At 33.2% G+C, this 17,097-nt stretch overlaps 1 protein-coding gene across 6 annotated transcripts in view; it reads right to left on the bottom strand.

Moving 5' to 3' along the window:
- Positions 1 to 17,097, bottom strand: part of Ptprk (protein tyrosine phosphatase receptor type K) — a 542,901-nt gene that overhangs the window by 217,758 nt on the left and 308,046 nt on the right. For all 6 annotated transcript variants that reach the window (XM_071613038.1, XM_027947359.3, XM_071613039.1 and 3 more), the window contains one exon: positions 15,241 to 15,534. In XM_071613038.1, the coding sequence (XP_071469139.1) occupies positions 15,241 to 15,534 (294 nt within the window). The remainder of the gene's footprint in view (positions 1 to 15,240; positions 15,535 to 17,097) is intronic.

The raw sequence follows: 17,097 nt of genomic DNA, 5'->3' as shown, positions 1-17,097 counted from the left end.
AGACACATTAACAGAAAAATGTATGTATCCTGAACTTAGTGCCCAATGTGAAGCTATAATATTATTAATATTTTTAGTCCTCATATTAATCCTTCATGATAGCTTTATAATTCTATTTCTAAAAATATGGAAACTGAAATGAAAGCTTAATAGTGTTTCATATTAGTTAAAGTCACATGTATTCCTATAAACCAATCTCTTTTTATCTTCTTCCTTGGTAGGAGTTTCATCATGAAAATCATTTTTATCTTTTTAAAAATTTTTTTTAGTTATAGATGTACACATACCTTAATTTTGTTTATTTATTTTTATGTGCTGCTGATGATTGAACCCATGCATCACACTTGTTAGGCAAGTGCTCTACCTACTGAGCCACAGCTCCAGCCCCTCATTTTTATCTTTATAAATGAAATTACTTAAAATGAAGCTAAGAAATTACAAAATTTCTCATAATATGGTTCCCTGATATCAACAACCATCATGTATTATTTGTTGTTGTTTGTACTGATGATTAAACCCAGGTGTGATTTACTGTTGAGAAACATCCCAATTTGTTTGTTTGTTTATAGACAGAGACTTCCTGGGTTACCTAAGACCTTGCTAAATTGCTGAAGATGGCCTCAGACTTACAATCCTCCTACCTACAACCCCAGATAACTGGGATTATAAGCTTTTACCACTGTGCCTAGCTCATACAGGATATATTTTTACTGTTTCTTCTTCATTCTTTGATTCTGTTACATGACATTATATTTTTATTTCACATTAAGACTTTCTGTATATAACTTTAATGGCTGCATATTAAATATTGAGATATTACAAAATTTATAAATTAATCCCTTTTGTCAATCCTTTAGTTTCTTTCCAATTTCTACTACTATAAAACCATGTTACTTTAAAAATATGCATTTGTGTCTTATTTTAAGGCTAATAATACAACTGAGACAAAATTAATTGGCATTTTAATAGTAAAGATTATGCCCCTTCAAGAACATTATAAGAATATACTTTGATTTCATTTGAAAAAATAATGATTAAGTAACTAACAGTGATAAAATAAATGTTGAATCTTAATGAATAAATTTTCTTTTGTTTTATTTGCTTTTTTAGTTAAATGGTATATAGAATATGTACAAACTTTAAAAATGACAATATGGATTTTCTTTAAGTATTACTTGGGCTATGATAGGTAGTATGTTTATTTTTATTAGAAAAATTAAACTTCACACAATAGCCACTAGAAAATCTACAAGGTAGACCCTAAGAACTGCCTACAGGACTGCTTCTGAGTAATGGGGATGAGCTAGACCCATCTACATTGTGGCAGTTCACAATAATGACTGGGAAGATATCTACATCACTGTCTTTATATCTAAATTTAATTTATATCAATCCATATCTATAAACCTAACTATAACTATTGCTATACATATACTCAGCACAGGTTAATGTACCAAGAAAGAATAAAAAAAAAAAAAAGACTAAAGAGGCAAGTAATTCTTTATAATCGTATTTTCAGGCTTAAAAAACCATTGATTTAGTCTTCAGTTTCTAAAGACAATGTTTCTTAAATCAAATCACTTTATTTAAAACATAAACAGATCTTACCTGGCTTGTAAATTTACCTGAGAAGTGACCTCTTCTTAGGAGCCAGTTTGGGAGTTCACATTTAGATTTCATGGGTCACTTTTTTAAAATTTATTTTTTATTCTAATTTTTACATATGACAGCAGATTGCATTACAACTCATATTACACATAGAAAGCACAATTTTTCATATCTCTGGTTGTACACAAAGTATGTTCACACCATTTGTGTCTTCATACATGTACTTTCGGTTATGATGTCCATCTCCTGAATAATGGGATACTTTTTAAAGTAGCAATTTTGTTACCTTTCATTTCTTCTTTATGAGAGTTTCAGATGTTTTTACTAAGAAGGAAAACTTAAAAATCCAACTAGCCCCAAGCCCTGCATGAATGCATAGGGCATTTTATGAGTAAAAACTCCCAAGTAGAAAATCTTCAAGACAAAAAGTCAGAAGGTTCATATTTCACACCAAACCACGGATTATAAATGACTTTAATAAAACTCATGTTGTAGACACTCTACAATCACTTCTTTTAGAAATAGAGTCCCAGTAACAAAGTAAAATAATACTGCAAAATCATTTAAATTTTTGTATGGGTATGTGTGGACACACATGCAAATACACAATGGAGAAAATAATAAACAAGCAAATACATATTTCCATGGAAATTTTCCTTCAGTTTCAACGTAAGACATATCTTGAGGGTACTGATGTGGTTTATCTATACAGGAACAAATAAATAGAAGGAATCTGAACTCAGGGAAGGAGTGAAGGCAGGTTGGGGCAGGGAAAAGAGAAAGAAATGCAAAGAAAAAGTAACATCTCAAGTAAAATTTTACTTTGCTCAATACAAATAATCAAAGTCATTTCAGCCAGAATGTTACAACCTATTTACACCAGAACTTGGTTTGAGTGACAAAGAATTTTCCAGCCAGAAGTGATGCAGTATTTGTCAAAAAGATTGAATTGCACTTTCATATTAGTACAAAAAAATGATACTGCATGATTATTGCCACAAGCATGAGGTTGTTTAGGGGATAATGTGAGCACCTTAACAGTAGGTAGTAATGGAAAATGTCTAACTCTCTCTCTTTCCTTTCAAGGAAGGCTCTTGTAATATGCCTTGTTATACTGCCAAACCATTTCTCACTCCTAAATCCTTAAATACCACCTGTCCAAGACAAGAATATATTTTTAAACGAAGACATATGCAATAACCCATGCTAAAAATCACAATATAACAAATGCTTGGCTAGTTCTGTAAAAATTAAATATTATGTACAGTTTATAATATAGGAACAGCTCTGTTTCATTGTTCTTCTGTAGGCAGACACATGTTTATTTCTCTATTATTCATAGGCTTCAATGATTTTTATAAAGACTATAATTATACCCTCTTGATTTTTAGAAGAATATTTCTTATTCTGAATTAATTTTTTCATTAGAACAATTTTTGATCTGAAAATGGAGAAAAATACTATCGGTCCATTTTTAACAATATTCATAGATGTATACATGCTTCTGTCAAAAACATAGTTTCACGAGTTTAGCAGAGTTCCAGATTTTTTTAATCTCATAGCAAGTTTCATAACAGCAGTGATATAATTCATTATCTTAAAAGATTATAGAAGGATTGATAAACCAAATTCAATGTATCACTATACTTGGGATCGTAAGTATTTCCCAAAGACTTTGTGGTAAAAGCTTGATCCTGAGTGTGGCACCAAGTGGTGAAACCTTTAAGAGACTGTGGAATGAATCAGACATTCACATATGAACGTAGTGTTAACTCTACATCTTATACAACCACAAAAATGGGACATATTATACATCCAGGCATGTATAATATGCCAAAATACAATCTAATGTTGTATAACTCTCAGGAAAAACAACAACCACAACAAAAAGAGTCAATTCCTATTGAGAAGTCTTTAAGTCATTTGGGGCATGCCCTCAAAGAATACTGTAGGACCTCAGTCTCTTCATCTTCCTCTTTTTCAATTCCTGGCCAATAATCCTGTCCATTCAATCATGGACTGAAACCTCTAAAAAGGAGTTAAAATTAACTACTTTTCTTAAGTTGATTATCTCATGTATTTGTTACAGTAACAAAAAGCTCACTAATACAAATATATTTTGAGAATCTTTTCTAAAACTGTATACAACTAAATCAGTAATTTGACTATAGTTTTAGAAAAGGCTTATTGGTTGTTTGCAAAAATTGTAAATGTTGTAACTGAGAGGAAAAAAAAGGTCAGCTAAGAAAGTGAAAATCAAATTACTTATTCAATATAATTACCATTATATTAAGACTAGGACTGTTCAAGAAATGAATCACTAGAAATTCTCCCCACTTTTTCTTTTTAATAATAGGCAACTATAGAGTCATTTCCTTAAGATGATATTTTACTGCTGTTCTTAGAATAAAATAATTTTGTCTTGCTGACCTACTTTTTATTTTATAAGAATTTCACTAAAAACTGACTGAGAAGAAAATACTTATTTCTGCTCTTCACCGAAATTGAAATAGGTATTTCATTTCCCCTATTTTAGTGGAAATTTTTGGAAAGTCTAAATATTTAGGAAAGTCTAAATATTTAGGTTTGTCCTAGAGGCCTCTGATTTATGGCTTTAAAGAATCAGATTAATTATTATATTTTTTAATCAAAGCACTCCAGTGTAGACTTTGATACAAAATTGAAAAAAAAAATGTTATGATTGAATGTTCTAGTGAGGTATCAATGCAACATTGTGTGTCCTGTACCAGTATTCCAAAGAATGAAAATCACACACCAGTGCTACTCTTAATCCTTGGTTCATATGCTCAAGCCCCTCCTAAAGGGCATAAGTGGGTTAAAAGGACCCCTTGTATCTTTCAGAAGAAGGACAATGAGAGGTAAAAGAGCAATACTAGAAAGAAGATAGAGATAGACCCAACCACATTAGCTTATTTGCACGTGTGCTGAGTACTGAAATGAAAACCAGCACTGAACCATATGTTGATTTTGTTCTTAGCACAATGCTCCAAGCTGCCCATTTGAGGTTTGGGGGAACTCATAAAATATACCTATGTATGTCATTAATTGGTTGGGCATGGTGGCACACACCTATAATCCCAGCAACTCTGGAGGCTGAGGGAGGAGGATCGCAAGTTCAAAGCCAGCCCCAGCAATTTAGCAATCCTCTAAGCAACTTAGTGAGACCCTGTCTTTAAATAAAATATAAAAAGGGCTGGGGTGTGACTCAGTGATTAAGCAGCCACTCCCTGCTACCAATGTTGGGGGGGGAGTAAACATGCTTAACAATTTTTAAACACAAAATCACAGCTATATATTTTTAAGTTATGGTTATATCATTAAAAGTTTCTGCCTTAATAGTTCATGCAATAAAATAATAATGTGTACAGTATAGTTTCTCCTGGAAAAAAAAGAGTATAATTTCTGATAGTGTCATTGAAAGAAATTTACTTTAATATCCAATTCAGGGGAAAAAAATAGCACACCCATGACTCACACCAGAAATGAAATGCTGAAGGCACTCAAATCTGTATGCCCTACTCTCTGCCCTCTCTATTGAACCATAGACCCAGGGCTATAATTGCCTACACAGGATCTCATTTCTCAATATAAACACAGAAATCTTACTTCTAAGACTTTCCCCCACTGTTTTACTTTCAAGTTAAAACCGATCGCTAAACCTTAATTTCCAAAGCCAGAATTCCCTTCCAATGTGTCACTAAATTGTACTGATAGTACCTCTCAAATCTCTTTCAACCCTGCCTCCTCATTGGAATTCTTATCTCCACTGCCTCAGTTCAGGCACTGATCAATTTTTGCTTAGACTGAAGTAGCAGACTTCTAATCTCCCTGAAATCTCCTTTCAGTCCTTTTCCTACACTAGCACTGGAGAAAGATTTCTAAAAAAAACAAATCATTCTAAACAATGTAATAAAAAAATTCAAGTAACTCATTCCTTAAAAAGATCACTTCCTTGAATAAAATATTTTCATTTATTAAGAAACTAAGATGCCAATAGATTAATATGAAGATGGATAGGTGTATAAAAAAGGAATATCACATATACAACAAAAGGTACATTATAGTGGGGAATATATGAGTGTTCACTACATAATTCCTTCAGATTTTCTGCATGTTTATGAGCTTTAAATTATTAGGAAAATATTTTAATATAATGGCTTATAATGCAATATGGGCTGATATTAATAAGGATGTTGTCTGTGGCATACAAAATGCTGAGTAAGTACTTTGAATTATATCTAATAGAATGTAAAAAAAAATGTATGATACATAAATGATGGTTTTGGTTCTTCCAGAAAAGGGGATAGAGGGGTAGAAAATCCCAAATTTATAGCTCTTGTCACTTCTCATAGTGTAATATGTCACTATAGTTTAAAGATTCTGAAGTCAGAACTGGAAAGAAAAATGAGCTTAATGGCATCCACAGACAGTAAAATAGACATGCGTAATGATATTAAAGTCATCAGAAAATTTTGAGTATGTATACCTTTGCTTAAAATATAAATATATTTGTTAAGCTTACATAATTTTTATATAATTTAACAACCAGTAAATTCCTGAAAATTTAACAGTTGATGTTTAGTTTTAGGACAACACTGGTTTGAATGCAAATGTCAAATTGGTCAGGTTCAATTTTTGACCTAAAGAGGTCAAGTCATTTCCCATTAGTAAATATTGGAGTCAGATTTTGAAACTAGAGTTTACTGGCTCCCAAATCTTAACTCAAAACAGCTAACTCTCCTGATCTCCTACTTCTTAAAATCCCACTCATACTTCAGGGCTTCACTGTGCAACCATAGACCACATTGATTATAGCGATCATTGGTTGAATTATTTACCTATATATCTATCTTTGAACCTATAGAGGTAACTCAGCACAGAAATGCACTCAGGGAGCCCTGATTTGTATTTAGGAGCTTGCACTAATGCCAGACACACACATGTGAGGTACTAAGGTCATGGTGCCCTGTACTGTGAGTGTCTAGAAGTCAGAGTCTCCATCCCAGAATACCTAGCAGTCTCAATAGTGCCTGACACACAGGTGATTTGTGAAAGAAAACAAGAAAAGACAATGTAAAGGATATTCTTCACTTTCTTATCAAGCAACTATTTGATAATGATCAAGTCACTTCACTATTGTGTCCAAGTGCCCAGAGTGGCAATTAATAGGGGAGCTGGACTTGATTAATTATACAATATATTCTCCTACTAAAATTGTTTGACTACATACATAGAGTTGCTTAGAAACTAAGTGAACAGTACATGTCAAGAACTTTTTAATCATGAAGAAAGAAAGATACATGTGTGGTCCTCACTGAAGCATGTACAATGGCCAGTTATTTCAAACTGTCAGTGACAGAACAATAGTGAAATCAATTCAAGCACTTACATCCAGTAGAATATTAAGCAGGCATTAAGGATGAGTGAATGTCCTGTAAAAACATTTGAGGTAGCCTGGCATGGTGGCACATGACTCTAATCCCAGCATCTGTGGAGGCTGAAGCAGGAAGATTACAAGTTCAAGGCCAGCCTCAGACTTAGTGAGGCCCTAAGCAATTTATTGACACCCTGTCTCAATAGAAGTTAGGGATGTGGCTCAGTGGAAAAGTGTCTCTGGATTCAATTCCAGCACCAAAACAAACCAGCCAACCATGAGGGGTGAGCTAAGAAAATGGCAAACCAAATAAACAGAAGGTAAAATTGCATATATCTTACACTTACAACTAACAAAATCACCACAGTAAAATAAAATAAAATAATAATAATAGTGCCTTCACAAAAATGATGACAGTTATATAAATGTTATAGTATCATGAGTGGTTTTTAAAAATACTATTTACAAAATTTGTTAAATTGTTGTATTCCAAATAATTTACAAAACAACCTGGGTTTATGGATTCCATGAAGTCTTTATAGAATCTGAGAATTCCAGCAAGGACTCTCCAAGTGTAGGGGTAGTCAGTGCACCCCTGTGACATTTTGACATTTTGTCTATCTAAGCAGAGTAGAGTTGATTCTTTTAGTTATCAGACACCTACACAGTGCTCATAAATAAAGTACAAAATTCACTATAAGAGAGATATAGAACATATACGAAAGGAGACATGCTTAAATATTGCCCAGGAATATAATTATTAAGATGGTATAAAATTGCCAAAATAAATGACATACATTTGCCCTTCTTTTGGGAATCTAGTTCATGTTCATGAGTAACATTAGTATAAAAATATGACCTTTAGTATATTGAGTGCAATATAACAAGACAGAACATAGTATCTGTTTAAAGTAATTTAATAGGTAAATATAAAACACATTTTGATTGCTTAATATTCTTTTGTTATGGAGAGATAATACATGGGGTGGAAAATAATGACATAGTCAAAAAAAAGATGGATTATTTAAACTCAACTTTCTGAGATGATTTAGCTGAGGCAATTAAAATGGACATCACTCAATGATTTCTAGGCCACATCATATGTAGTGACAGCTGAATTTGCACAGGTTTTGCCTAGGGTGACATGAAAGGCATGAATTCCTACCATTTGAAGTGCATTTTTTACTGAGTTCATGAAGTACAATATAACATGTACGATTCCAGATTGGAATATGCTCATTATCTCTTTCTTTTTCATATGCTTTTTTTTTTCTTTTGCAGTTTACATAAAGATTGTTGGAGAGGAAAAAAAAAAGATGGAGGAGTCATGCCTACAGCAATTATTAGCTATAAAAATGCCCTATCTTGTAGTAAGACCGCAAAGGCTTGAAAGTGCATTCTTATGTTGATGCTCCCATGTTCACACTTAGGTTAAGAGTCAAATTAAAAGATGAAAATAATGAGATACATGCATATAATGCCATTTCTTTTCCATCAAGAAATTGCACCAAGTGACCAACACTCACCCCAAATGCTAATTATAATAAATAGTTTGGGACTGAATATGAGTTCAGTCTCCATGATCATTTAGCTGTCCTCCTCCCTGCCAAGCCTGCTCAAAAGCCACCCCCCACTCTCCCCACCCCCTGCCAATCCTGGTTTAGTTTTCTTTCTTATTCCAAAACAAAGATGTCTATCGCAATTCAAAAAAAGGAAGTAAATACAGTGGCAATGGAAGGCAGAGGTAGTTTCTTCCCTGCTTATAAAAGAAGAAAATAAGGAACAAGTCCATATACCATTGTGACCAGTGTGGCACCATTAAAGGAGAGGCAGAAGCTCACAGGCTGGGGGCTTTGGACATGTTTTCATGTCAGGATCCATAGCTTTCTTATTCTACTTAGATCCTTTTTACACTTCTATGTTGTTATCATTCAAGACATGGTTAATACAGCATTTTACTTTTAAAAACATTTCCATTTCCTGATATTAAATAAAATTCTTAGGACTTGAGGGGAAATTCAGGACATAGCATGAGATGGATGCTGTTATTCAAATCATTTCCACCTGTCAGCTTGATTGCAGTATGCAAAATTCAATAAAAACAATGAAGCCAATGAAAAGAGTACTTAATGATACCATTAACAGACTCAACATGTGGTAAAGTAGTAAGGATAAATAAATGTAGTGTCATTTTCACTGGTTACCAAATGCTTTTCTCAACAAATGTATGTCAGATGAGAGAAATTTAAACTGAAAACAACCCAACTCTAGTTAGTAAAGGTAATTACATTTTTACTTAATATATCACCTATACTGAGATGTGCCAGGAACTGAGATGCATGATTAACTCTATGTCCTGCTCCTGAGTTAAAAATGAAAAAAGATAGTAGGCAACATGATTTCATAGCCTCTTAACTTTCTTATGCTGGGAGCCTCTAGATTTATAGAGCCTTAGCAGAATGTACACATGTCAATTACAGTATAATTCAGGCTCACTTTATTCTCACATTTTTAAAATATATTTATTGAAAGAAAAATTTTGATTAGTAGGAAGTATAATATTTTCCCAGAATTTACAGAATTCCTATTTCTCATCTGAAATGAAAGATGCAGTAAAGTGATTATTAGCAATATCTATCTATATTTGTGTTTTCATTTTCTCTGTCTCCAGTTCTTCCTTAGCCCTAACCTATCTTTCACATAGGTGGGATGAACTCTCTAAAAGCAAACCTGGTAACATGAGTCACTTTCCTAAAAACAACTGAATAACAGATCAATCATACGAGACCAAGCTGCAGGCTTCCTGCCATCCTCAATTCAACCACAAGCCCAGAGTGAGCCCAAGATCCACAGAATCCATCTATTTTCAGAGCCCCCAAATTATCAGCAATGTTTAAAACTAGAGAAAACATGCTGTTCTCTCTGTTTTGAATTCTATTCACATCTCCTTGCCTTTTATTTTGTTTATGTCTGTCTCTGGTGACCAGTAGGCCTTATGGTCAAGGAATTGCCTGTGTAACACTGGAGACCTGGCACTTAACCCATTACTACTAACAAAGAAAGAGGCCAAGAAAAGGGTTTCTGAATAAACAAATGTTTTTTTTTTTTTTTTTAAACCTAGATATTTTCTACACAATCTGAAAAATAAAATCAGGTTATTACTTACTAAACAAGGAAAGAAACCTAAATTACGATTTTACTCTTAGATTTTTAAGAATGTTAAAGAACTATATTCTGTTACTTATGGATTTTTATTTCCAGTTGTCCTGCCTTCAATAATAGTAGTATTGCTTTTTAAAATTCTTGCTCAAAAGCAATAAAGAAAGCATATAAGGCTCTGTGGTAAATCATTTGCCTAGCCTGAGTGAGGCCCTGGGTTCAATTCCCAGCACCGCAAAACAAAACCAAAATTGTACACGCATATAATTATATATAAGTTAATACATTTCAAAGCGTTGATATAATCCTGCAATATAAATCAAGTTGTAAGTCATCCTTATCCTATAAACTAATTCTTACAAAAGCTGTTCATTTTGTTTTAAACTCTAGGCAGAATTTCAATGGATAACTAGTTTTTATGATTGATGACTACCATGTTGCTAATGAAGCTGTAATCAAAAGGCCAAAATTCAGTCACACAGTTTATAGATTTGGAGAATCTAAATATTATTCTGGGGTTTTTTTACCCTCCATTTTGGATTTAGGACAGAAAAAAAATGCAGTTTTAGTAAATGTTTACATTTAAAAGAAGACACTTTCCTTTTCACTGCTTCATAGACCTACATGTTTCAACTAAAATCTGCCGAGAGCATTGAACTTCAATATAAGAGTAGAGAGTAGTTTTCCCAACTGCATAAATATATTACATTCTGGACACTCTGAACTATTGACCTTCCCTATGAGGGAGATGCTGCTAAAATGTCAGTTAATCATAAAGCAGTTCCACAATAGGCTACCCAGAAGCAGAAGGCAATTTAAAAGAGCAATTTTAACGTGCAATTGCCAAAGTATGCAATGCAGACAATTCCTGATGATGGCATATTTTATTTCTCTTTAATAAGAGAAAGAGAAACTGTATTTTCTTAGCTTCTATACCAGATGGTGTACCCAGAGGAAACAAACACAGTAAAAAAGCAAGCATACTTTTTCTGATTGTTCAATGGAGTTTTTGAATTACTTCCCATTTAAGACAACTTCACATTTATGCCATTTTTTAAGATGCATAAAAAGCCTGAAGAAGCATTATGTGAACAACAACATGGGTCAAGCTCTAAACTAACAGCAAAATAATAATACCCCTCAGGTTCATAGAGAAGTCTGAGGCAGGCGTAGGTGGCCTGAGCCACCAGAGGCTGTAATTACCACCTCTCCTAACTTGAGAGACCCTGAAGCAAGTAATTGCACTTACCAAATGATTTTAATGTACTTTAGAAAGTAAACAAAAAATAGCTTTGGTAACCAGGCAGGACATTATCAGAGAAGGACAAAAACACTTTTTTATACTTCTTTAAAAAACTGTTTCAAGTATTTAAGCACAGCATATATTTGATTGTTAAGCACCAATCCACTGTGCTCTCAATAAATAGGAAGATGCAAACATTAAACTATGCTTTCTTTGGGAACTAGGTTGACTTGCAGAAGCTATTTTTTAAAAGGTATATGTCTTCTGGATTTTACCTGCTGTCCTTTTAATTTTTTATTCCATACTATTACGAGGGAGGGAAATTACCTGTGTTGGGGTAAGAAGGAAAATAATTAAGGCTTTTAAAGTACTGATAATGGGTTTGAGGCCAGGCTGCCCTGTAGTTTTCCTAACTGTGTAAAGGTATTACAATATAATGAACAAGTATCAACTATGTTGTTTTTCTCCCCAAGTCCTAAATTTAACAAATACAAAAGTAAGACAATAATATATCTAGCTGATAGATTGGTGTGGACATAAAACATCATGATAGATTCATTTCACGTGAATTCCAAAGTCAAATTAATCCACATGTAGCTATAAAAAAGTTTACATTTTCTTTAGAAAATTTAACATTTTATCCATTATACGCATGAGTAAAATCTTTAAACTGATTTGCTAGAAAAAATATCTATTGATGAATTTCTTCCAAGCAATAAGTCATTTACTGTTTCCTAAAATAAAATATTAATGAATTATGTGCATTAAAATGGTATTGTGACAATGATAAGTAAACTAAGTTATTCTTTGGTACTTAGAAATGACAAATATCATTCTTCTGTGATACAGTAAAAAAATGATAGAAGAATTTCTGCAAGTAGCCATCACTCTCTGTAACTCACAAAGAATCCATGTGAAAATGATTTTACATATATAGCAAAGTATTTATACTTATCTTTAAGGTTTCCTGATGATCTAACATGCATGCTATTAATGCGCATGGCTTCAAAATGATCAACATTTATTCAAGTAGATGATATTAATACTAAAACTCAACAATTACAAGGTGAATACACCCAGGTCTAAGTAAAACCAGATGAATTGTACATCTAGTACTCAGTGCCCCTTATAGAAACAGTGGTAACTAGGGCATGAACAATTTAATAGAATTAGATGGCAATTTCCTCCAAAGATTATGTTTGGGATCTCAACAGGATCATTTCCCCTGATTATGAAGAAATATCCAACTTTTGAAATCGTTATCAAATATCAGCTAACATCATAGTTAGCGTAAGTTGTGTTCTATTTTGTTGATATGGAATCCTAGGCTGAGGACAATAGTGTCACTATGAAGTCTAAGTTACGTTAAATTGAAGGGAAATGGATCTTAAAGAGTGGAAACAGATGGACATCATACTTTAATACCGACTTTATATTTGTTACACAATGTTTGTCAAGTATATTCAACTTCTGGTTTTCAAAAATTGTTTAAAAATCATTACCGCATATGCTTCCACGAGCTTTACCTCCTATTCTAATTTTAGAGCAAGATTAGTAGACTTTCCTAATGAATTTTGTAACCATGGCTTCTCTCAAATCTACAATGCACTTGAAAATCTAGTCTGTAGCACTTACCGCCTCCCCCCACACCCCGCAATATCCTGTATCAGGCACACCTTGTGAAGACATTAATTAACAATAATAAACACATGTGACAAAGATTCATCACATGTAAAAGATGGTCTTAAAAATAAAATTTCTATAGTTGGAAATACAATGACAAGTGATTGAGCCTAATACCACTTAATTCTATAAAGAGTACAGAGACAAAACTTTCCCCAAAGAATCAGATAAAAAGACCGATATGGTTCCAAAGTGTCAAGGCACTTTCTAAGTAGGGAAGTGGCTATGGCATGGAAGATATTTTTACTTTATTCCATCCCACACAGATGAGGCTATTCTCAGAATAAAGTACCTCAAATCAATTTGCAGTCATTTTTTTTTTACTTATTACAGTTCAATGCACACTCTGAACATAAGCATTCAACAGAGATAAATCAACGTTCATTAACATAGTGCTGTCATTCACCTAATAGAGAACAGCGAACTTTAAAACATAGCCTGATTTACCTGCAATCTCTGCAGCTCTCATACCAAAGGCCAATTTCCAATAATTCCTAGCTTAAACAAAAACTATACTATACTAACATACACTGCTCATTTTTAAAGACATTTTGTTCAAAATAAAGGACAAGAAAGCAGATGATTAACAAGCATGGGTAAAAGAAGTCAAGAGGAAGACCACGGAACAGTCAATTATCATTGGTTGGTATAATTTGTATATCCATTATGAAGACTAAGTGCAGTAAAAAGGCAATTTTATTAGAAAACACATAGATGATACCCTCAGTAAACCAGACTCTTGTTCCCCATTTCATTGTCAGCACATTAAATTTGGAATAGTGAAGTACTTTTCAGTTTCCATACTGTTTCCTCTTTTAATGACTTCTGTGACTAGGTGGTGGGGTTTCACTTGCCTCTCCCTGAAAAAGTATATCTAGTACATATAAGAGTAATTTGTAACATGAAGGATGTACCTCTATAGACTATGTAAAAGCCAATTATCAGATTTAAGCTGAGTCATGGAGACCGCCCAGCCTCTTCTGGGTAAAGCTGCTTTGAAAACACCAGAGGCAATTGTGGGTTCAATCACAAATTAGGGGTCTCTTTAGTCTCTAAATCTCAGACTAATGGTTGTCTAGGTATTTTCAATTAATAAACATCTTTAAATAGTTTCAACGAATATATAAAAATGTAGCTAAATTTAAAAATATATATAAATATTTTATGGATATAGCTTTATTGTAGATTAATATTCTTGGTGAGTAGCTCTATAATATTATAGATGTTCAAGAAATAAAAGACATTATATAAACATTTACATAGATTCTCAGTTTAGGAATTCAATTTTTATGAACTCATAAGATATTAAGGATACATACATTCATGTGCTAACTCTATATTTCAACATAATGCATGATGGATGTAAAATGCCTCTTTAAACTAAACTACAAATTAAACCATTTTTAACAATAAAATATGTAGGGCATGAAAAATGCACTCAAATCACTTAGATTATTAAAATTTTTAGTGGCTTTTAATAGCTAAAAATTCTTCCCACTATAAAAACAGTGTAATAAGGTGTTAGGATATATGATTACATATTATTTTATTTCACTTATTATTCTTTATGTTTTTTTTCACATACTATTATTTTCACCAGTCTGTTTCAAGCATGGGGAGAATAATAACAAACATAAAAGGAAACCTTTCTGTTTTTGAGAGATGAGGGTCAGACTGCTGAACTAATTCTCAGCAATAGGATATTGTCAATAGAACAGTTATTTTTCAAAGCATTATCCATACTATATGATATGGCCTCTATGCTGAATATAATATTATTGAGGAAGACCATGTCTACGTGATAAAAAGGGTATAAGCATTTGCTTGAACTAGAAAGGTCTTCCTCTCTCACTAATACTTTCATCCACAGCTATCAGAAATGATTGGTCTACATACACAGAAGGTTCACCAAAATGATCAAGCAAGACTCTAGATTCAAAACAAAATTAGGATTAATAATAAGGAAGCACATACATTGCTTTTACGTCAGCCAAATATGACATAGTCAAGGTAGGTAATTACCTAGTTCACTGGACTTCTTAGAATAGTGTGATATTATATGTCAAGTAATTAAATCATTAAATATTGCATTTGTGTTAGATATCTCATGCTAGATTCCTTCACAGGTAGAATACCCACTATTCAGTCTTACCTGCACATTTGGTTCTGGTGATTAATGGAGGTCCTGGAAGTCCTGTTCCACCTTCCCCAGGTCTTGTAAGTAGTACTCGGATCTCATATTCAGTATCTGGATCCAAATGCCACAATTTATAAGTTGGAGCATTGACTGCATGAGTTTCTGTCCAGGATCCTGATGTCATTCGATATTCCACTTCTTTCAGGATAATGGGACCATCTCCAATGATTGAATTGGCATTCAGTTGAATCAACAAATATGTAGGCCCAACGCCAAGTAGCTGGGGAGGAGCAATGGGTCTTGGTGGTTCTACGAGAGAAGAGTGTGCTCTGATTAGATAACAATCTGAAACATTAAAATACAGAGACATATTAATGCCTCTTGAAACCCAAAGCCCTATTGAGTGATTTATTTCTTAGTATATGGTAAATATTTAAAAGAAGACCAGAACTGAAGTTGTCTGGCAACTACACTTTTAAAGAGCAAATACTTCGGTGAAGCCTTATGACCATATTGCACAATTTTTTTTTTCATCAAAAGCATGTCTTTCCAGGAGATAAAATTTGTAAAGACATAATAAACAAGAGACATAAAGAAAATATTTAGACATGAAAAACTCTCATTAGCTAACAGCAGACCTGATTTTTACTGTTTTATTTCATTTATGAAATGTGGCAAAGGGATATTTTATTGTTGTTGTTGTTGTTGTTTTGTTTTCTACTTCTTCAGAGCTCCTATATATGAGATCAGAAGGTAAGCAATGAGGCTGAATATGAAAGTGGATGTCAGGTGCTTAACTGTTCCCATACACCCACATCCCAGAGTGAGAAACTGAAATTTACACCTAGGCAAAAATCACAAATGATTCCGAATCACTGGCCTTTGGGAATAGCATGTGATAAGGCAATGTATCACATATTAAATTCAAATGTCAAAGGTACACTGTAATTTAATTTTGGCTTGCTTATCATTCTTTGCTTCAAAGAAACTTGGAGAAATATCACTTCAATGTCTGAACTGATGGAAATGATGAATGATGTATTGGACCACATTTTACCCCTTTAACAACAAGGCAGGTGAAGTGAAAGACTGACCTTGGAAGGACTCCACAGCCCCAGCCCTGTCTGTAGGGTCCGTCCACAGAGAACTTTAGGTCATGAAGTCATAATTAGGACACGTGATCAGGTGGGGTTTTCTCTGAACTTTTAGAACAATATTTCTCACATTTTTAAGGGACATTAAAAAACATTGCAGAAAACTGTTAATAAAGTTGTAATTGCCCCCAAGTTGATTTAACACTTATTTCTAAATGTTAGAACAAATCACATATAAGAGAAACTATGAAATGCAACAACCTAATACTTTCTCACCCTGACCTGACCCGTGCCAGGTAGTAGTGGGCTGGAGATGTAGACACAGGAAATTCAAGGACACACTGCCAGCATCCTTCACACTGTATTTCCTATTTACTGGCATTGCATTCCATGCAAAAAAAAATGCCACGGGGTGGGGGGGAATAAAAGTCCATTGACAGGTTTTACCTTCTTATGCTTGTTTAAATAAATCAAAAATTTTTAGTTGGAGCCCAAAGATTACATTTTAATTCTGATGATATAAAATTTACTAGCTTATAAATCCCTGACTTAAAAACATCCTCTTAAAAAAAAAAAAAAGATAAGACAAGATGGCCTGGGATCCTACACATAGTAAGATCATTTTCAAGAATCTTCCTTCAAAATTCATAGGACAAATATTAACAAATTACTAACTAATAAGTTGTTCTACATATTGGGTAATACTGTAGGGGAGAAATAATTATAATAAATCAATAAATTCATTATTTTACATTGAGAGTTATATAGGAAGCAAACA

This window comes from Marmota flaviventris, chromosome 6, assembly GCF_047511675.1.
Source record: "Marmota flaviventris isolate mMarFla1 chromosome 6, mMarFla1.hap1, whole genome shotgun sequence".
Classification (NCBI taxonomy): Eukaryota; Metazoa; Chordata; class Mammalia; order Rodentia; family Sciuridae; genus Marmota; species Marmota flaviventris.
This window is presented reverse-complemented; position numbering and strand designations above follow the sequence as displayed.